We start from the raw sequence: 22,708 nt of genomic DNA on the forward strand, positions 1-22,708 counted from the left end.
CCTTGAGGATGGCGAAAAATCATGTTTGCTGAAATGACTGGGTGTTTTGGGAGATTTTTTTTCTGGCCAGCAAAGTGGCTGCTGCCTGTAAGGGCGTCTGTGACCAAGTGCGTGCGCCTGGAAAATCAGCGCTGCGAGGGAACAAAATTCATCCGAACGCAGGCAATGACCACGCCTTGCCTCTTCAGCAGCGTTAAAAAATAGGGTTCTAAAATAATTTATTTTTTTTTTTTTTTTAGAAAAATCGGACATCCACCCTTGAGCGCCCTCCCCCGAACGCTTCCCGCGGGGATGCGGGATCGGGCGGGGCCTCCCGAGGGGCGGGGCCTCCCGAGGGGCGGGGCCTCCTGAGGGGCGGGGCCTCCCGAGGGGCGGGGCCGGCGCCGGGCGCGCGCGCGCGTCAGGCGGCGCGGGGCGGGGCGGGCGCGCGGGAAGATGGCGGCGGCGGCGGGCGGAGGCTGGCCCGCGGTGTGCGGGAAGTTCCGCGCCGCCCGCACTCTCTCGGCCGTGGAGTCCCTCAAGGACCCCGAGACGGAGCCGTACCGCTCCAAGTACAGCGCCCGGGCGCTGCTGCAGGAGGTGAAGCAGCTGCTGAGCGCCGCCGAGGAGGGCGGCGAGGCTGTGCTGGCCGTGCGGCGGGCCGTGCTGGAGTACGAGCTGGGCGTCAACCACACCGACACCGAGGAGCTGTCGGCCGGCGAGGAGCACCTGCAGCGCTGCACGCAGCTCCTGGAGCCGCACCGCCTCTCCCCGGACTGCGTGTCCCTCTACATCCAGGCCCAGGTGGGCTGCGGAGGCCGCGGGGTGCCCGTGGGCTCAGGCGGAGCGGGGCCTTGTGCCGGGGGGTCTCCGGGCTGCCAGGGGATCCAGGGCGCTGCCGTGTCCTGGCAGGTGCTGCTCGGTTAACCCTAACAAATAGAGCAGCTCTGGCGTTCGGTCCTTGCTGGAAGGAATCGTTCACAGGTGGTGGCTGTTGGAGGGGTGCTTTTCTGCTTTTGAGCCTCCTGCTGAGGCTTCTGGGCGTGCAGAGCATCTAAAACATGTTCTCATTGAAACTGGGTGTTGACAGAGCAGCGTGCTCTCCTGGACAGACTGAGACAAAACTTGTAAGAACTGTGCGGGAATAAATTCGAAAAAGACGTTGCTACGTCCAGAATTGATTTGCCGTTCCTTAACTCACTGGTTGTCAAACTCACGTTGGGAGATGCTTTTATTGATGCATTGTCCTGGAATGATAAATTGTTTGCTTTTCAGCATTGCCTGTTGTATTTCAAGCTGCTACGTTTTGTCCCAGATGGGTAAATACAGTTTTGTTGGTGCTTGAAGTAATAATATTTTCTCTTTATTCTGAAGAAGGGTACACTGTTGTCAGAATTAGGTCTTGCTACGTGAAGATTCACAGAAGGGCCTTTGCTCCATCGCTCTGTCATGGTAGCTGGTGTACAGTTAAGTATCTGACTCTAGACCCTACATGAAACAGAGCAGTTATTTCGATATCTCTGTCAAAAGGGGTTGCCCTAATTAGAGAAGGCTCTGTAGTGCTTCCTCATCAAACTGTCCAGGAATTGTGGGCTGGTGTGGAAAGGTGCAGGTGAAAGGATGACTTGTCTTAACTCTGCTTGAATCAGCTGAGTTGTCTGGAGCAGTGAGGTTACATCTGCTCCTTGTCCTTCAGTGTGAGGGTTTGCATGCACTGCCACGGATCTGTTACCCTCTGTAAGGGAAGGCGATTGCTCCAGCTGAAGTAAGTAACATCTTCCCACATGTTCCTGGGGAGATGTGGCTCTTGTGGCTCAGGAGCAGAGATTCCACTGCACCTCTGAACTGGTGTTCTGGAGAGCAGCTCTTCTCTCTGTTAGCCCAAAGTCTGCATGGACGTGGCTGTTTCGGGGCCGTCAGGAAGCAGCAGGATGAAGTTTGTTATGGTGTGAAGTGCTGTGGCCCAACAGCGAGGGGTCTGCAGCTCCCTGGCACTGTCCTGAGGTGTGAGGCTGAACACAGTGCTGGGAAATGAACCCTCAGCCCTCGGTCCCAAGGGCTGGAACTGCCTTGAGTACTTAGTTTAATTTATTTCTGATTGAAAAGCTGTGATTGTCATCAGTGGCAGTACTTCACCTTCTGGGATGTCTGGAGTGTGTTGCCACGGCACTGACTGCTGTTTTGTAGGAAGAAGCATCCCTTTTTCCTGCTGGGCCTCCTTCTTTAGCCCCACTTCTGGTTTCTGAGCTTTTGTATAAGATTGTGTTTCCCAGTTTCTGTCTAATGGAATCTCATCCGTTCCACTGCTTGGCCTTTGGCAAAGTGTTTCAGTTCGTAAACAACATGTGATGTGCTTTCTTATAAAAATAGTAGAATGGAACTGAAAGGGACACAGGGCTGGCATACACATCTAATTATTTTGAAGGTTTGGGGGGTTTTCTTTTAGCCCTCTTGAGTTTTGTAACAGCACTGCCTAGGGTTTAAATTAGCGCATCAGATGTAGATTAACACCTTCATCTTCTAAATAAAATTAGAGGCACTTTTTGTCAAAGTTGGGTTCACAGATGGAGGAAGTTGCTACTTACATTGATTTAACTTAAATTTGAAGGCAGTAGTCTATAACGTGGATCTCAGAGGTGCTTTTCATCTCTTTCCATTGTTGAAAATACACAAGAATTCATTCCTAGCATATTTTTTTCTTAATTTTTCTGCGGAGTCATGTTAACAGATTTCTGATTTCTTGTCTCTTTTTGTGGTACTTGTATGTGATGTAAAAGCTGCATGAATTGAATGCAGAACATACTCTGTGGAAAAAAAATCATTATTTGAACACACTAGTCCTCATCTAGCAGAGTAAACAGGGAAGGACTGTGAGGTGAATTTTTCATGTGAAATTTGCTGTGTGAAAACCCCTTCTCTTTTGAGCAACACGCAGTGAAATGTCTGGGCACGAGTTCTGTTTTTTGAAATCCATTGTACTGGAACGCACACATATATAGGGATGAAGAATGATCAGTTGTTTGGAAAAAATGTGTAATGTAAATGGAGTGTGACTGGTTTGTTTTTTTTTTCTTTTACCTTTAGAACAATCTGGGGATCCTGTGGTCTCAAAGGGATGAAATTGAAACGGCGCAGACTTATTTGGAATCTGCAGAAGCCTTGTATAATCAATACATGAAAGAGGTACTGTGTTAATATTATGGCAGGTCTTACTTTCATGTGCCACTTGAAGGTTAACTGATCTTTGAAATAAGCATGCAATGGAATTTTGAGTTTCTGTGCTTTTACTGGCTGCTGTGATACTTTTGGCAAGTGATACGAGTTGTACTGCAGTATAGGACAAGGCAAATTAGGGCATTGCTTGCTAATTTGAAAATAGAAAATTGCGCAAAAATAATGGTCCCTTTTGAAAGCCCTTGATGTAGCAATGCATCTGAACAACTTAGGCCGTTCCCTGTAGCAGCCAAACTGTAGATAGGAAGACACCTGCAGTCTTGTTTGTCAGAATTCTCAAGGATTCGTCAAGGCCACGGGAACAACAACAGGTCTAAAAATAATGAGCAGGAGCCTTGGAAAGTGTCTGCAAGAAATACAGAACTCAGATAGAAGGCACACAGCGTGGTGATGGACACTTGGCCAGTTAGGTGCCCTGAAGGACGTGTGCCTGTCTGATGGACAAATGGCTTAGCCCAGGGAGACACTCCTGCAGGCCTGAACATTAGTGCTAGAAGCTGGAACTGTGGCTGAATGTAAACAATAAATGGCTTCTGTTGGAATCATACTGATTCGTGTATTTCAAGAGGCCGTTTCCCCCTGCACCTTTAATAATCCAAAGTTGATGCCTGGTGGAATTTGGGTTTTAATGAGGACTATTGCTAAATCTTATCTTGGAAATGCAATAAAAATGTCTACTGTTTTCAGTGGGAAAAGGAAACAAAACTAATATTTGCCCGGCTTGCTCTGACTGTGCAGCGTTTTGCAGGGACAAGTAGTTTAGATCCATATCCAAGAGGACAATCTCACAGACAGCTAGCCCTCTCATGCATATTAAACAACCTTTTGAGCTGTGGATTCTGCTGTGTATCCTACAAAGGCTCCCTTGTGCTATTTTTAAGCTCTTCGCAAGGCTGTTCATACACTGACTTGCCTCGGGGACAGTTCTGGAGTGAACTAAAAAACATTTGTGGCCTTCAGGAAGCAGTAGCCGTATCTCAGGACAGCTGAGTATGTTGGACAGACCTTAGTTTCATGAAGTTATGGGTTCAGCTCAGGTTTTATCATGTAGTTGGCGTAGAGTACCGATTCTACCTGTGGAGGTTTTTAGAACGGTTGAGTCTTTATTGGTTGGTTACTGCCCTCTCTCCACCTTTGCAGCCAGGCTGGCCTGCAGTGATAGCAGAGGTAATGGATCAAGAAGAAAGCCCTCTTCGTGCTGAAAAGCTTGGCAGCTTATTTCCTGCCCCCTGGATCGGTTGGGCTAACCAGAGAGAGTGCATCTCTCTACAAACTCTCTCTCTCTGAATAATTCCTGATGTCCAACTTTGATATTTATACCCAGCCCCAGCTGTCACGTGGCTTCCAAAAGCTTCTGGCACTTGCTCCAGTGATCATGAAATGAAACTGGTACTATGGTCTAGTGGATTAAAGTGCTGCCAGGTTCTTTACATTTGCGTTGCAGACTTTTCTGAAACTTTAAATTCTTGTTAGTAGCGGTTACTGAAAATTTCTTCTGGGGCTTTGCTGCCTGACTAGGGTTATACGTGTGTGATGATTGCTTGCCACAGTTTTCCCCCCAACCTTATTTGCTGCTTACAGTTCAAGGCATTATACAGTCAAACATAACTGTGCTTTAAGTCTTTCTTTTAGAAGAAAATACGGATTTATACAATGATGTCAACATTTGTCTTTCACAAGTCATAAATATGTGAATATGCTTTTCTTAACATTCCCCATTTTTTGCCTCTCAGGAAGCCTTCCTGTCAGGGAGTCTTTGGTGAACTGCTGATGATGGAGACATTTTCCTGAGCTGGTGCATTTAGTTGTTTACTGACTGGGTCTAATTAACTTACAAATTGGATAGGGTGGTTTTTCCCCTAAAGCAAAACCAAGGCAAGGAGCTTGGGCTGATGAAGTCCCCTTAGAAAGGAGAGTTGGAGAGCTCTTTCTGAGGATACGAGGTACAAGGCTTGATATCAAAGATAGATTCGTAGATACAGGAAGGAGGCAAGAGTTCTGCTTACCTGTGTCATTTCAGTTCTTTTCTTTGCAGGAATAGCTCTAGTCTTGCCAGAATACACTCCAAATCTTGTTAGAATGTTTGTATCTAAAGAAAACAAGAGGAAGAGATATAAATTCACCTCTTAAAAACTAATGAGGTATAAACAGTATAAACAGAAACCTACAGATTAAAAGATCACATACAAAAATCTACATGCCTCTGGTAGGTTAAACATGCTTTAGTTTATTTGTCACTATCTGTTTCAGGTACGTTTGTTCATTTTTTAAGAGGAGTAAAACACTTCTGTTTTTAATAGAAAAGTAAACAAGTCCGTTCAGGGATTTTTAATGAGAAGCAGTACAGTTCTTCCCTATAAAGTGAGTGTATTCTCTGCCCTTTTTCCTGTTCCTGCCTAAGTCTGTATTAATTCATGAGCAGTATTTCATTGAAGCTGATTTTCTTTTGTTGCCTTACTTTCTCTTAGGCTAAGAAAGAAATGGCGTTAGGAAGGGGCTGGACAAGCTGCATACTAACCTGGGCTTTGTTGCTGGCAGACACACTGGACCCCCTCCAGGATGCGCTGTGTAATGGGAGAAAAGCTCTCCTTAAAAGATGGTTTCATTTGAAGTGTTTTAGAATCGGCACCTGAAGTTATTCACAATTGCAAAGGAAATAGGATAAGCAGAGGCTGATAAAGCTCTGCCATAAGCAATGTTAATCTGTTGGGCTTGCTTGTGAGCTGTCTGGTAACATTATTGACAGTTCTCTTAAGGCAGATTTGGATACAGCAACGCCAAAAGGTGTGTAGTTGTCCACGGAAGGATTCTTTAAACCACAGAGCTCGTGGTTTAAAGAAAAGAAAGTGCTTCTAATTGTGGGAACTAGCACATTTAATGACTTGCACGTAGGTTATGCCTGATAGGAAGGTTGAGCAGCTTCATCCTCCAAAGACATTGTGTGTTGTCTCCTTTTTCTGTCTGAGTAAGTGCTCCTGCCAGCTGGTGGGTACTGGGAGTCCCTTTACAGCAGTTTGTCTCCACAGCAGCTCTGCTGAGCCCCCTGCACTTCATGTTCTCTGCAGTACTTCCTGCAGGATGTTTTCTTGCTGCTGATCAGTGCAGCTGGGCAAACGAATATTTCACACTTGAAGGCATGCATGCTTGGTGTTAAATTGATGCCTCAAAGCTCAGTATGTTACTGTACAAAATAAAGGCTCCCAGTGGAGTCCTGGCTGAGTATCTCAGTGCAGGCAGCATGCACTGCTTTAAAGTACATAAGCAAAAGCCTCCTACAAGCTGTCAACCTTGTCATTCTGCATGGAATTGTGACTTTAATCCTCTCAATCTCCTGAGTGTTGTGGAATTGCTGCTGAGGTGTGGCACTGAGATGGCTTATACGAAGCTTTGTTGAATTTGGGATTGGCAAATGGTAAAAGATGTGCAGCCAGGAGAGGGAGCACTGTGCCACAGAGAAAGAAATGTGGTTTGCTGAATGTGTCATGTACCCTTGCAGGATGGAAATCCTCCCCTGGATCCCAGTGAGCATTTCATGGCAGAAGAAGAAAAACTCACAGACCAAGAAAGATCCAAAAGGTGTGTGTTAAGCAGCATACTTACATTATTATTACTTTTTTTTTTTTTAATTCTGACGGTGTATTTAGGGAGGAAAAAAAAATAAATCTAAAGGGCCTGTTGTATTTTTTTCCAGATTTGAAAAAGCCTACACACATACTCTGTATTACCTGGCACAAGTCTACCAGCACCTGGACATGATTGAGAAGGCTGCTCAGTATTGCCATACCACTCTGAAACGACAGCTCGAGTACTGTGGCTACTACCCGGTAGAATGGGCACGCAATGCTGCCACCTTGTCACAGTACTACCTCTCCAAGGTAACACATCCAGCGCTGTTCTGCTACAGTTGTACCATCAGTGTAACTGTCAACTAAACCAGTTGTTTGAACGGCCCTTTGAGACTGGGCTCCAAGATGAATTGAAAATGTGCACCTCTAAAACCACAAGTTGTCTTCTGACATGAGGCATCTGTCAGTTTTTTTTCTGAAGAGGACACGGTGGCTTTCCTGTGGTGTTGCGATGGCAGTGGGGAAGATGAACAGTGGTGCAGACATGAGAAAACCTTTGTAGTTAATGAAATATTAGCAATGATGTGATGTCATGTTCCTAAGTAAACTTTGGGGTTATAATAATTTAATTCAAAATCCTTTCTTATATTGTTCTCTTACAATAAAGTTTGAAAACAAGGGCCAAGGTATGGCTTATTGTTTACTATGAATTACTGTCCTTTGTACCTTAGCATGTGCTCATGTTTTTGAACCTGTGTGAACATGAAAGTGAACGTGTGAGTTGATAGCTGCTTGCCACGTGTTGACTCTAAACAATCTGCTGTTAGGAAGTGCTTCAGCTTTATTTAGGAATTTCTACATTCCAGGCTATTTAGATGCTCTTTTCTGATGCTTAAAAAGATTCCTGCCCTACCTGAGCCAGCTAATGCTAATAAATTTATATATATTTTTATATATATATTTTTGATGCATTGACAGCAGTAATTATTTAACAGTGCACTGCCAAATATGGCTAAAAACTCAGTGTTGACTCATATGTCCAGCTTGTTCCCACCAACACCCCATGATAGTGTTTGCCACAAGGCATCATCACTTCCTTCACCTCAGGGCAGCCGGAGAGCAGAACAGTCAGAACATTCAGAGTGCAGAGCCAATATTAAAGGAAAGGCTTGGTGTCATGGCTGTGGTACAGAAAAAACAACTGGAAAATATTGTATTCAGTGATAGGTGTGGAAAAATTGAGTTTTCTTCCAGTTCCTGGGAATATACTCCAGAGCCTGTCAGTTCTGTCGTTTCTCTTGTGGTCATGTATGCTCACTCTCTGGGGTGAGGGGTTTGTTTGGCCAAGTGGCAGCAGTGCTTGAGCTGCTCACACCAGTGCTAAATGTTGCTCTGTTTGTCCCAGGAATGCTTCATGGAGGCTCGACACTGTCTTGCAGCAGCCAGTGTCATCTTTAGCCAAGCGGGACAGGTGCCATCTGCTGAAGATGGTGAGTTTATAAAAAAGTTTGAATAAAATTATTGTGAATTAAGCGTCATTATGTGTTAATGTTTAAAACTGAGGTTTCGCAACATGTACAAAACTTACGCCAGTGTTAATTTTCTAAAATACTTTTCAATACAGTTGAGTGTTTCTAAAAAGCAGCTGCTACTACAGCTCAAGATGGGCTGTGTGTAGACCCTGTGAGAAAAAGTCAAGCGCTTGTTTCTGGTGTTTCAGAAAGCATACCAGAGTATAAGTGAAATTTAAAACAATATCCATTTCAACAGTGGCAATGTCTCTGTTTGTCCATTTGGCCTTGTACACGTGTTAAAAATGCAGTTTGCCTCAGTGATCAGAGGGCAGTCATTCAGTCAACCAAACCAGATGCTTCCTGGGAATGGCTTTAAAAGAGGGTGCAAAACCGCAGCTTTTAAAACCCCAAATCCAGAAGGTGCTTGCATTGTCTTCTGTTGCTAGATGCTGCAGCATCATCAGTGGCTGGTTTTGGAGTTGTAGCTGCCCTCCTTGTTCTTTGGGCGTTGATGCAAAGGAACAACTTGGCAGTCCAAGTGTGAATAGCAGTAGAAGAAACTTTTAGAGAGCTGACCCTAGTTTTAAGGACCTGTGGTTCCACGATAGTGTCAGTGCTCTGTTTCAGGCCTAGTCTTTGCTCATCTACAGCACACCCTTTTATGTCTGTATTGGGCAAGTAGAAGCTTCGTTTTGTAGAGCTTTAATTTGTGGAGAGGGAGCAAGTACGAGTCAACTAAGTTCTGTCTTGACTTCTTCCTACACCACATTGGAGTGGTGATAATCCTGTTCGTTTTGGTGAATAATTGCTTATTGCCCTTCCCTTCCCTTTCATGGGACAGAGAGGTGGGCTGTGGACTTGCAGAAGGTTCTGTCTTACAGAAAGACCTGTATACAGTCAGCATTGGCCATTCTCAAGCACATTCATTTTATCATGTTAGTTGGAATATAGATTAACATAGCCATAATTAATAAATGTGCTTTTTGTTAGATTAGCAATGATTCTTAATTCCGTAATAAGAAATGGATTTGCTCTAATGACAGAATCATGATTGCAGTGGGTCTGAGCCTGAAGTTGGCTTTTTATTTGGTGAACAGAAGTGCTGCTGGCCCGTAGGAATGTCCTCTCATTGTTCAACTAACTCACTGCCACAGAGACTGGGAAATGAGTTTTTGTTGAAATCTGTTTGGTTTATGAAAATGTTATCTTGAGACAGCAGTGCTGCTATTTATGGTAGTGGGGAGACCTCAGGGAGAAAAATACAGAAGTTGTAGAGCTAATAAGTTTTATGTTTTTACCAGGTAGCCTAACCAAAGGCAGTTTCCCCTGTTTTGTTCCCTTTTCTGGTAGCAAGTCTGGGGCCCATTCCAGTACAAATGCCCTCATCTTCAGAAACAACTACTGGGCAGACAGCTGAAGCTCAGAAAATGAATTATCCTGATTTTTTTCTCTTACTACAAAGAGACCTGGAAACTTTTTCCAGTAAAATACCTTGAAGATGAAAGGTCTTTTTAAAGATACATTAGGATCTATTTATTTTCAGAATTCATACATGACAAATCCATGTTAGTCTTTACGGGTTTCTACCAGAAATGACAGTTTACAGAACTGTGACATCAACGAAGATGGAGAGCGTGTTTCTGTCTAACCATGAGGAAAATTAAGTACAAGCACATTCTTTGCATGTAACATTTGAGGGTCTTGCCGGAGTGTTGGGCTTCTCTTAAAGTTTTTATGTGTTTATGTCCATTTAGCAGAAGAAACAGAGCCGGACCAACATGACCTTCCAGAGAGGAAAGCTGAAATTGCAAGGTGTTGGATTAAGTATTGCCTGAATCTTCTGCAAAGTGCTCGAAAATTGCTTGAGGTAACAAAAAAATCTGTTCTGTAGGTGTCATTGTCTAACAGCAAGCTAAGTCTGCTTTGATGTTCACAAGAGGAATCAATTTGCACTTGGTAACAAGGAATAAGCGATTGCCCAGTGAACAAAACAAATGCTTGCAGTGTAGCAGGTGTTTCGTGGTGTGCTTTGACTTAAATGCAGCACTGAAGAGTAAGCACAGATAGGGGATCAACTCTGTAGAGTGATCAGTGCATTGCTTTTACAGCAACTTCAAAAACTTTCCTCCTCTCTGCTGCATTTTCTTGCAGCTTGATTTGACAAGATTCCTTCTTATTTAACTGCTAGTAAGGACATTGTCTTAATATGCAACAATTTTCCGTGCTGATGTTCTCATTCATTCAAGCATTTGATTAATTCAGATTTGATTCAGTTCACTTAATTCATTCAAGTATTTCTTCAGATGTTTAAACTAGCATTTGCTGAAACGCTTTGTGAAGCAGAGCCTTTGGTCTTAACATTTATTCCTTTGGCTATTTTGTCACACAGCATGGGGAGACTAAACCACCTTAATTTTATGTTTTTCAGAATTGATAATGTAATTTACATGATTTGTTTGTTAATATAAGGCCTCATATATCAATGATTTTTCTTTAGTCTTGTTGCTCACTAGTTTATATTGCAAAGGTGACCCAGAATGATTCAGTGTAAGTCTCTCTTCATAAGCCAGATTAATTTTTAATTAGCATGCTTTCTCATTTCAGGATAACATAGGAGAGCTGGATCCAGACAGGCAATTGGAACTTAAAGCCCAAAGGAAAAAAGAAGAGGATGAAAAAGAGAAGGGCAGGAAAAAAGCTGTCCTTTTTGGGACAAGTGATATATGTGACTCTGTCTTAGCCATGGAGGAGAAAGTGAGCAGCGTATATCCTTTAGATTTTCAAGAAGCCAGAGAAATCTTCCTGGTTGGTCAGAACTATGTTCAGGAAGCAAAAGAGTTCTTTCAGGTTGATGGTTATGTTACTGACCATATTGAAATTGTTCAGGATCACAGTGCTTTGTTTAAGGTACTTGCTTTCTTTGAAGAAGACTATGAGAGGCGCTGCAAAATGCACAAGCGTAGAATAGACATGCTGGAGCCAATCTATGCAGACCTGAACCCCCAGTATTACCTGTTGATCTGTAGGCAGCTTCAGTGTGAACTAGCTGACACCTATTATGAGATGATGGATTTAAAGGTAGCTATTGGTAGCAGGTTAGAGAAACTAGACTCGCACACGGTTAAAAAAATTAATTCTCTGGCTCAGTTCGCAATCAAATATTATGAACTCTTCTTGGATTCTTTGAGGAACCCTGATAAGGTGTTTCCTGAAAAACTCGAGGAAGATGTTCTTCGCCCTGCAATGGTGGCTAAATTCCATATTGCACGACTCTATGGTAAACTTATTACTTCAGATAGCAAAAAGCAACTGGAAAATATGCAGACATCATTGGAATATTACACATTTCTGGTAGACTATTGTGAGAAGTATCCAGATGCTGTCCCTGCCATTGAAACTGAACTAGAACTCAGTAAGGAGATGGTGAATCTTCTTCCAGCAAGCATGGAGAGGCTAAGAACCAAGCTGTCTTCATTTGTATAAATACTTGCCTTGGAGGCAGTGGGCACCATCAGAACAGTTATCTGTCCAGTCCAGGTCTGTGGCACAGCTTCCCTACTGATTGATAGAAGTAAGGTGTCTGCAGGGACATCCACCTAGAGCCTGCACTAGTGTAACCTTGTGAAGAGCTCAGAGCTCTCCTGGTCCGTAGCTCACCCTCACTAATGGTGTAAACTCTAAATGTAAAGTATAAGTCCAGCTAATGCTTTGTACTGTGTGTCCTATATGTAAATATAAACCTTTTCTCCCTCACAGCTTTTTCTTTGGTGTATGATTCAGTTCTTAAGTGTAGTGCTGTACGAAAATAGTTTCTTTTAAGGGAATCTTCTTCTCTAAGAATTTTTTTCTAATAAACCTGAGGCACGTTCTTCCACCTAGAATGCATTTTATCTCTTCTAATGTTTGTCCCTAGAAAACTTTATCAATGTGAAGGGAACTTGTTTTCAGTATTTATTTTGTATGTTGCTTGTTGTTCTTTTCCCTTGTTAATCAAAACCTAGTCGACAGAGGCTCAATAAATGGACTAGCTTGGCTAAATCTTTCTTTAGAGTCCTTGGAATTCCATTTCCTGTGTCTTACTAAGATACCACATACGTTTTCACTATGGCCAAAATAAATAGTTGTGAAAGTGTTTCCATATGAGTGTCTTCAGTTAAAATACATGAGCAATTGCAGTGCCAGAAGCCAGAGCAAGAAAGCAGCAAACTTTCCTCGTGGTGGGAGGAGATACCCTGCTCCTAATACAGCAGAGTATTCACAGGTTACAGGTCCTGTGCTCTAGTGCTCCAGACATTTACCTAACGCAGCTTGATGCCATGGATGGCTTCTTCGTGCTGCCCAGGGAGGGAGCCCAGGTGTTGTTTTAGCAGGAGCTGGAATTGGGATCTCTCTGAAGCTGTTGTAGATGAAATACAGGCAGAGCACATGGTCCAGCTGCATAGTAGGAGATGATGGCCAGAGATGCCAGAGGACGTGGGGCAAGTGAAGGGACAGTGTGACTTCGTGCAGTCTTACCACTGGCATGGTGACGGGGTGGGAAGGTGTTCACAACACTAGAGGGCATTGAAGGAGAACAGTCAAAACAACTGGATTCTTCTGGCAATTGAGGAGGAGGAAACACCACATTTGCTTAAAGGGTGTGAGGGGAAAGCATGTGCATCTCAAATGTGTGGTGAAAAATCTCTTCTGCAAAGAATTCTGCAAGCTAGACTGCTAACCACAAACAAATAGGCCAACAAGTGGGTGCTGGAAATGAGCAGCAGCAAGACTCAAAACCAGACCAGCTCCTTGTGTGCCTGTAGAATCAGGGAGAGAGTGAGTGCACGTGCCTGTGTATGTTCTTTTTGTTTTACTAAAGAATTGTCTAGTCAGCCTCTTGGAGTTTCGTTTCTGCAGTCAGATCTTTAATTCAGATTTTCCTGTGGCCTGAAAGTCAGACAGCCCTAGTTTCTCAGTGAAAACATTTCTGAGCAGGCTGTATTGCACACTGTTTTTGTCTGATTTCAGTTACAGCTGGTGTGCACTATTACCATAAACTAAAAGGTTTAAATTTTTTCTGCTAACTTTTAGTTTCGTATTCAAGTAAAAGGCAGCAATACATGTTCCAAGTAGTTGTTTGGGGTTTTTTCCTTCTGTATTTTTGCCTTTAAGCAAATTTTGTAGAGCATGGATTGCCTGCCTCATCGTTAGTTTTCTTGTAATTTCGAGGAGGATAATTTTTGGGTTATCCTAGCACAAAAAATCTTTTTTCCCTTCAAATTCAAATACCAGTCTGAAGGGTGAAAAGTTAGCTGCAGCTAACTGCAAAGCTGAATGAAGTGCTGGGTGGTGTATCCTTTTTAACCATCAGATATATCCCTTTTCATCATTTGGTGTATCCATTTTAACCATCAGGTGTGCAGAGAAACACCCTGAATCCACTGAAACCACAGTGAGAGCAGACAGGTGGGAGTAGGTCCATAGTTAAGAAGGTCTGATATAAGAAGGATCAGAGCTTTTTCAGCACAATCAGTGTGACTGCCACTGTGGCTTGGAGAGCTCTCTCCTCTGAAGATACCCAGACCACTTTGGCTTTCCAGCTTTTAAAAAAATATGTATTTCATATAAATGCATATCGAGTTACAGAAACCAATCGTGCCAGTTCATCTCCCAGACTAAATGTTCAAGGATTCTGCCAGCTAATTATGTTTTATTACTGGAGACTGCGTCGTGCCAGATGCTCGGCACAAAGTACTATGCCGTGCTTCTTTTAAGGCATGTCTTTTTAAGCAAACCCTTTGAATAATTCCTGTTTGTTCAATGATTTGAGAGAATGAACTTATGTAAGATTGTGTATTTAGTTTAAAAAAAAAAAAAAAAAGGAGGTGGGGGGTTTGTTGGATTAGGCAGCAAAGCTCCCTTCAGGAATGTTGAGTTTTAACTGTAAAGTATGTGTGAGGTCAGGCATTTATTTCAAAGATTAATTGAAGATTAGGTTCCTGTGAACTCTGTTTAACCTGCATTTCTATTCCTTTCTGTACAGCAAAAGTCTTCCAACTGAAACCTCCTTCTCGTTGTTCTAGTTCTTTCTCCTTAGCCAGCATAAAGCAGCGAGATTTACAAGAAGTCCTAATTTGTGCAGCATTTCTGTGAAGTGTGAGATCAGAGCTATAACCTCAGTGTACTTCTTCAAATAGCGTGCGACACTCATGAGAAGTGATTTGGTTTGTTTGAAGCCAGTTTTGGTTTAATTGAAGTTCTTAATTCTTACGCAGGCTAGAGCTATGGTAGGTGTTGCAAAATGGAGCGATGACGATGGTTGTGCTGTGCTTCAGTATTTCGTGAGAGAAAGAAACCAGTGCCTTGCTCTGTCTACCTACAAGGCTGTCAGAGCAGGCTCTTGGTGTTTTTTTTCTCTCGAGGGGCTTGGACTGGAGGAGAGCAGCAGGAAGTGACTGCTGTGACCTCTGTTGCTCTTAAGACATCTGAAGCACCGGGGCAGCGGGCAGAAGCGAGCCCTCATTTCCCCTCAGCAGCAGGACAGCAGGTCCCCTGTGTTGGAGGTGCTGGTTGCTGCCTCCGTGTGGCAAGATCTCCCCGGGCTGGTTGGCTTCATTTGTGCTCCTGAGAGCTCCTAGGTGGGCTGGTTTGGTCCTGCCTCCAGCACAGGCTCGCTGTGGATGGTTTCCTTCTCTGTGTGCACATGGAGATGTGTCAGTGTAATGGAGTGATTACTGCTGTGCTTCCACCGTCCAGAAATACTGTGGGAGACAGATTGGCCTTGACACCAGACAATGAGAAACACCAGTGACTTCATTAACACATGACTTTACCCATCTCACTTTTGTTTGGGGTTTCCTTTCCGCTCAGCACTGAGAGAGCAAAGATGACCTTTACTTGTGTGTTTCTATAAGAAGACTGAGATGGTTGGTGTTACCTGGATGTTTTCTGTGGAACTTTTCATTATGAGATGCCCAGATGTAGTCCTGCAAAGGAGGACATAGCTAGTCCGGCAGCTGGCAAAGGAAACCCTTCTGTAGTCTTGAAATTACAGAACTAAAGACTGTTATGATAAAGCCAAGTGCATAAAGTTGTGGCAAGAAGCATTTGCCAAATTTCCTCTTGTATTGCAACATCTACGGCTACTTTAGAGCTTGCTACAAATGATTAATCTTTCGTTTGAAAAGTGCTTTTACATACTTCCCGGGAACTCTCTCCAAAGTGCCTCCTAGTGCTTTTTCATTTTGCAGTTTGGGGGTTTCTAACTCTTCCTTGTCACGGGTAGGTGCAAACCAGCAGTTTCCTGACAAGGACTATTTGCCTGGCTGCCTTTTTTCCAAAACCATTGTTTGGCTGTGCCTGTGAAGAGCCAGGCAGACAGCTGGGATATGAAACACAGCACCTTTAGAAAATGTGTTGCTTCCATTCAGAACAGAAAATGTCTCTGTTACTGACTGTTTGTTTAGGGAGAAGTGAGGGATAAAGTGGTGCCTTAACACCAAAGGTTTTAATAATTTGGGTGTTTATAGCAATGTTTTAAATATCTAGTGCTTGAATTTGTGGCATCAGGTGTGCACAAAACACAGCAAAGTCTTTTTACACGCTCATTGTTGCTTTGAAAGAGATTTACTATTTGGCATTGGACAAGGGTACACGGATCTCTCTATCTGAGTTTTTTAATGCAATTTTCTGCAGAAACAAAGAGGAATTGGATGAGTAATCAGTGAAAGACTGGGATAGGCCTGTGATGAGTGAGTTGGTCTTAGTCTCTGAATACTGTAAGAGGAGTACAAAGTGCTTGTGTCAGAGAGTTTCTCTGAGATCTGTGGGTGAAATGCATGGGGCAAACAAAAAAAAAAAAGAATGAACAAGATGATTTTCTGCATACTTAAGCGTCTTGGAGTGAAGCAAGAGCAAGAAGTTCTCAGGCAGGGTCTCAAACTACTCTGAGGCCATCTTTGGATTGCCAGTGGGTTCAGCAAACACCAGGGAAGTTTCACAGCAGCCCATGAGAAAATGCAGTCAGGTGGGCCCAGAGCCTTGCTCCACCAGAACGCCAGGACTTTTTAAATAATAGAGGCAGCGATGCCCTAGAAGTGATTTCTAGTGCAGACAAGGAGACAGAAATTGAGATACTGAATCTGGTTGCCAGTAGTGGTCTGCAGACAAGGAGGAGACCAAAAAAACCCCAACATAAGCCCCTGCTAGCAAAGTTTATTTTGAAATCAAATACTTGCCAATGGCTTGTGCATGACACTTGATAAGTATCAGACACTGCTATCCATCTTGCCTGCCCACATCTGCAACTGCTGGCAAATAGGTGTCAGATACTTTTTAATGTCTCCACGTGCTCTGCCTTAATGTTTTCTTATGTTACTGGGCTGCCAAGTTACAGTGGGGCTCATGGAAAGACATATTTTGCTTCTCTCTGTGAAGACACAAGGTATTGCAAGTGCAAGGGTCTTGAGGCCCTCACCTCCCTGGCCAGCCTGTCATGGCCTCCCTGCTGTGCCCTTTGCTGGAAATGTTGGGTGAGGTGAATCTTGCCCCAGGCTTCAGCTTTCCCTGCTGACTGACCCCTGAGTCCTTGAAGCAAGAAAAGACCAAAAAAAAAAAAAAAAAAAAAAAAAAAAAATCCTTTTTCTAGTTAATGCAAATTATGTTTTCAAAATGGATGTGCTCATCTTGAAAGGGGGCAGAGCAGCTTTGTCAGCACTGTAGTTTCTGAACCTGAGGAACAGCATTTTGGAGCCTGTTGCTTCGTGCTGCAGCAGCATCCACCCGGAGAGCACAGAGGAGATCCTTCAAAAAGAGCTTGGAGGCCTGTGGAGTGCCAGTCCTGCTGGGGAGAGGCTGCTGTGGCAGCTCTGATTTTCCTGCTTTTCCTCATTTTTCTCTTCTGTCACATTTTGAAACAAAAGGATGCTTCTACTAAATCAAATGTGCTTAAAACTAGCTAAGAAATGCCCAGCTCCTTTGGTTGATAGGAAAAAAAAAAAATCCTGTTCTCTTTTAATGTAAACATAAATTCACCTCTTTCCCCAACAATTCAGTGAAGATCACAAAACGGTGACTCTGGGCTGGTTAACTGGAGCCTGAACATCAGCTCTGCTCCACTTCACACACAGGACGGGAGAAGCAGGTCCAGTTCATGGGAAGACCCCCACAGAGAATCACTGCTTTCCATTCCTCTTCATCTTCCCAAATATACTGACCTCCTTTCTCCCCACACATGGTGTGAAGTTTGTCTGTGTCACCAGTGGTGCTGGTACACAGAAATAAGTTGGCACTTGCACAGGCAGTGAAGGCAAGGTGAGCTGCTTGTGGTGGATCTATGGGCAAGAGCCTAGGCCTGAAAAAAAGCATCTAAAAGCTGCTGAGAAACTCACTCATGTGAAGTTGTTCTGTGCTGGAGAAACCATCTGGTGGAAAAATAGCTGTGTCTAATTCCTGGGTAGCTGAGCTTAAACCAGTAACATATGCAGCAATGCCAACTGGTTTGCAGTGAAAACACATTCCCTGAGCAGCAGTGGAGGAACAGGGCACCAGGCTTTGCTTTGAAAACATCTTTGTCTTACCACCCTTCTCTCCCTTGTTACTTCCATCTGGATTTAGGGGCATTTTCCCAACAAATCCTGTGTGACCCCTTGCTCCACTGTGCAGGTCCTGCTTGCACTGCGGGGCTGGTGCTGCTCTGGATGGAGTTTTAAAGGACAGTCAGCTGCTGAAATTGCCTCTCTAATCAGGAACCAGAGTTCGGCTGCTGTGTCACGTCTTAACAAGCTGTTGCTTTTAAACTGTAGCCCTGAAATTGCCAGCCAAAACCTCCTGCTGCACCGTGCTTCAGCGGGTGGAAGCAGAAAGCATCAGCACTCCCAGCAGCAAGGAAAGCTGCTCCTTCCAACTGAAGGACAGACCTGTTGCTTGATTAACGTTTCTGGGAGAGAGAGGGGAGATTGCTGATGGGGAAAGGTCGTTGGCAGCTTCCTGTCTGTCAGAAGCTGTGCTCAGTCTGGATGCAGTTGTGGCTTTCCAGCAAAGATCTCCCCTCGCACTTGTTGATCTTCACCGTGGGAAGAAAGGAGTTGCTGTTCTTCTGTGAGATCTAGATGGCAGTGAGTGCCTGATTTCTGCATGATTAATGTCAGTGCTTTCTTACAAGATCTGAATCTTATCTGCATGGACCAGGCCCTGACACTGCCCTCAGAGGACAGAGGTGGTGGCACGAGAGACTGAGGGATGCCAGGTGCTGCCTGGGCCATGATGCTCTGGGAGCAGGGGCAGACACGGATCAGGTGCTGAGCTCAGATGTGACCCAGGTTAAGAATTAATTTTTACTCAGGGCTGGATTTAGAAATCCCCTCAGCTGAACCCAAACCTCTCTCTCTGGGCTGCCAGATCTTCGCTATTTTGAAGCAGGAGAGGTTTTGCTTTCAGTCCTCAAAGGCTGATAGGTTGAACATGAGCTGGTGGCAAAAGGCATCCTTAAATTTAGCTGGACTGCCTGCCTAGAGGGAAGCTCACTTCTGAAGGGCATCAAGGGTGACTTTGGGCATTTAACAGGGCAGCTCATGGGTACTCCCTGAGATGGACCAATGTGCTGGATGTCCAGGTCTCATGAATCTCATCCCACTTCAGCAGGAGTGTCAGGGAAGAAAACTGTTCTGCCTTCCCAAAAGCAAGTTGGGCAAAGCAAACATTCCTTGTGTGAACCTAGCCGCCATTCAGACACTCTCCTCTGTGCTCTGTCTGTCCCCTATTTTTTTTTCGCTTGCCATCATTCTCCCTTCACTCTCTTTCCCAGCTCTGCTTGTAACAGATGTAGCCTTTTCTGTATCGGTTGCTCCCTAGAGCAGTGACCTGTACAAAACATGTATTCCTACTTTCTCAGCAGAGCAAATAAAGAGCTGAGCACCACAGGCAGTGCCCAGCGCTTCAGGACCCCCCCAGCTGCTCCAGCTGTCTGCTGGCTTTGCTGCTCCATGGGGATGAGCGTCTGAGGGGTTCAGGGGTCAGCTTGGATTCATTCCCATGGAAGCCAGGGCTCAGCTCCCATCAGCTAAGGCAAGGGAAAACCTGACCATGAGTGCAAGAGCAACCCCACAGCAGTTAGGCTTTATCTGATTTCTGAGCAATTGTCAATGAGAAACTTCTTTATCAGGACCCTGCCTGGACAGATAGTGCCTTGCCTTCGAGCCTTGCTGATAAGCACCGGGCCTGCGGGTGCCCCTGCACCCGTGGGAGTCTATCTGTCCATCTGGCTGCCTGTCAGGAATACAGGCTGTAAAGTAAACCTGTGCTGCCTGCTGAGGAGAAGCAGCAGAGGGAGTGGCCTGACACTGCTGTGCCAGACCACTCCTCTGGACCAATCTGCTCCATCAGCATTTACCTGGGCTAGAGCAGAGCAGGGGTTGATGTCCAAAGAATTGGCTGAGACACCCCCGTGATGCCCCTCTGGGTTACTGCTGGGATTTTATTTTGCCCTATATTCTGCCCTCATCAGCAGAGTGGATGTCCTCCTGCCAGGGGCTCCTCCACATTTAGTGATGTTACTAAATCAGTGATTACTCCTGAGGCCAGCTGGGAGATACAACAGCCCTGAAAGTTATGACTAAGGAGCAGTGCAACGCTTTAGATTTTGAAGTGTTTATTACAGTTTAAGACTACTCCCAGATTTTTCAGGCATGTAATTGAAAGTCTTGGGTGTCTGCTCAGGGGTCTGGGTGCACAGTGTTGAGGCAGCCTTCTCCCTCCACCTGCTCCCTGCTCCCCAGATTAATGCCTTAAAAAATGCAAAGCGAGAGCTTTGCAGGTTAGCAAATCTGCTTTGCGTGTGACTTGAAAATAACGGCAGCACTTCAGTGCAGGAGCTGTAAGCAAGGCTCCAGGAGCAAACTGTGCTCTCAAATGCCTGCTCCTCATTTATTTGCTTCTTTTTGTAGGCCTGTCCTGTTGGGATATTTAATCTTTCAGTTCACATACACAGGGCCTATGCAGGAAGAATATTATCCTATGAATCTTCCTCACAGATTATGGAAGGCAAATTTGAGGTAGCTGACCTGGGTATGGTGACTGTGTTCTCCTCTGCTGATTTAAAATATTTAACTTAAAATCCTGTTTCCCTTAAACTCTCATAGTCATGGCATGGCATGGCACGTTTCAAGGTTAGTGTTCCAATATAGTTTAGCTCATGTGCTGTTCTCTGTTTAAAAAAAGAAAGTTTGTCAGCTTTCAGCAGTTTGTGGCCTCTAGCCCAAGGTGAGTTGTTTTTTTTTTGTTTTTTTTTTTTTAAATTAGAGCTGATTATTTTCATTGCATGTCTTGAGTGGTTTTTACAGACAGCGTTCCTTGGGCATCCCACGACATTCCATAAAGGGCATGCTTTACTTTTAACACCTGCACATCCCAGACTGTTTCAGATCCAGGTCTCCAATCGCTTCCATGTTCATAGGAAGGTGAAAAACTCTTTACTTGCCAAGCACAGCAGGGTGTGGGCACCAGCAGAGTGCAGCAGGGCAGGAGATGGGCACAGGCTGAGCCTCCCTGCAGGCTTCAGGGCTCTGTTAGACAGACATACGTGAGATAGGGGTGAAACATTTGGTTTGGACTTCCCACAGCTACCAATTGTAAAGTGATCTCATTTCCTGAGGCGTGCTGTAGACACAGAAAAAAAATAACAAAACTATGTGGCAAAACTGCCAATGCTACAAGTTCCCCCACCAGCTGATGGTACAAGACAGATAACTCGGCTCTGCAAGATCCCCCTCCAGATACAGGGAATGTGCAGCTCCCCTAACCACAGCAGCTCCCCTGGCTCCTGCAGAATCCCCAGTTGCCCGTGACCGTGCCCACTGGCAGGCATTGCTCTGGCTGCATCCCGTGGGGCTTCTAGTGGTGGAAAATACCCATGGCTGGTAGGAAGGGCAAGAATAGCCAGTGGAGATTTGTTTTCTCACACCGGGGTTGTTTGTGCACAGCGGAGGGGTGTGGAAGGGGTGAGCGTGTACCCATGATCAGTGGAAAGTGAGAGGTGCTGTTGCAGGGAGGGTTTCCGCAGCCTTCAGCAAGTGCAGGCTGAGCATCTCCCTCACGCGTTTGCCCAGCTTCCTATTGATGCTGAGCACTGCCTTAAACAAAAAGAAAAGAAAAGAGCTTATGCTAAAAAAAGTGAAGTAGAAATGAGGGGGGTAAGAATAACCACTGCACACGAGTCCTTCCACACCTGCTTGGTTCGAGTCTCCTGTTTTCCCGGTGCCAAAGAAAAAACCCGTGGGCAGAGGCTCCTAAGGTTGAACGTGTACTCGATCCCTCAGTCCGGTGGTAAATCCCAGCCCGGAGAGGGGAGGGAGCTGCTGGTGTCTTCTCTGCTGCTTCATGGGGTTTTGGTGGAACACCATGCCCTGGGGAAAGTCACCGCTCAGCCCAGATCCCCACTGGGGGCCTCTGTGGACTTTCCACCACATAAAAATAGATTCACCACAGACAACTTGCACTATCAGCCCCAGTACCAACAAGGTGCTGCGCAACGTCAGGCCCAGACGTCAGTGCCCCAGTTAATCCAGCAGCACTCCATACGACTGAGAAAAACCTCCACTGCTTTGATAACCTTGTTGTTTCTAATTTCTTCTTAAGTGAACTCAAGCCTGGGTTAATCACAGCCAAAAGGCAAGCAAAAGGTCTGAGCCAGCTGAAAGGCAGCTTCTATTTATCTGTCTATATAAGAGCTTTCATGGCTTTTCAGATGTGTTCCGTGTGGAGCCACATGTGATCCAAACCCTTTACCACATTCCCTGGGGCATTTGCACCACACAGTGATGATCTGGCCAAACAAATTGCCTATGCCCTTCCAGAAAGGAGTTGATACATTTCTACCAGAATATATTATCTAACTTAATACTTTTTTTCCACTTCTACTGCAAATATCTATGATTCTGCTTTCAAAAAAAGCCCCCAAGCCTGGCATGAGATTCCAGAGATAATTTACTTCTGTGGAACAAGATGATTTCCCAGTCGGCAAAACATGTACTGACTGTGAGTAGCTGTCTTCTAGCCCATTTGCTGAACTGGTGTGGGCTTGAGGCAGGGAAAAGCAGTGCCAGTGCCAAAGCAAAAATGCAGCTGACCGAAAATTAGGGAATATTAGGCACTGCTTTTTCACTCTGGAGGCCTCTCAGCACTGGGCGGAGGCTGGGTGGGATGCGTGCCTTGACCACAAGCTGCCTGCAGCATCACCTTCAGTCCAGCTCACGGGTCCTGGCCTTTCCTCCTCGGGCAAAACAGGAGATGAAGGCAGAGGGACTTTCAATTTGGATTGATGGAGGCAGGAAGGCCACAATGCTGGGCTTTTCTGTTCATGTCTCACTCCCGTCAATCAGGAAGTGGTGACGCAGGTTATGGGCTGGGTTTGGGGTTTTGGAAACTTTTTCTAAAAGTCGA

At 44.9% G+C, this 22,708-nt stretch overlaps 1 protein-coding gene across 1 annotated transcript; it reads left to right on the forward strand.

The window, feature by feature from the left end:
• The first annotated feature begins 416 nt into the window (after positions 1-416).
• KIFBP (kinesin family binding protein) lies at positions 417-12,336 on the forward strand. Its single transcript, XM_066191870.1, has 7 exons — positions 417-783; positions 3,064-3,162; positions 6,710-6,789; positions 6,905-7,088; positions 8,185-8,269; positions 10,048-10,160; positions 10,898-12,336. Exons 1-7 carry the CDS (start codon positions 436-438, stop codon positions 11,774-11,776), a joined length of 1,788 nt encoding a protein of 595 aa, XP_066047967.1. The 5' UTR covers positions 417-435; the 3' UTR covers positions 11,777-12,336.
• Positions 12,337-22,708: the final 10,372 nt, after the last annotated feature.

This window comes from Chamaea fasciata, unplaced genomic scaffold (genome assembly GCF_029207755.1).
Source record: "Chamaea fasciata isolate MVZ Bird 193981 ecotype frontalis unplaced genomic scaffold, bChaFas1.0.hap1 SCAF_9, whole genome shotgun sequence".
NCBI lineage: Eukaryota > Metazoa > Chordata > Aves > Passeriformes > Sylviidae > Chamaea > Chamaea fasciata.

What these genes read in the sequence shown, in the direction of transcription:
- KIFBP (XM_066191870.1), top strand. Translation starts at nt 436, where the DNA reads ATGGCGGCGGCGGCGGGCGGAGGCTGGCCCGCGGTGTGCGGGAAGTTC. An exon ending in ATAATCAATACATGAAAGAG is followed by an intron (nt 3,163 to 6,709) that starts GTACTGTGTTAA and finishes GTACCCTTGCAG; the next exon opens with GATGGAAATCCTCCCCTGGA. An exon ending in GGTGCCATCTGCTGAAGATG is followed by an intron (nt 8,270 to 10,047) that starts GTGAGTTTATAA and finishes ATGTCCATTTAG; the next exon opens with CAGAAGAAACAGAGCCGGAC.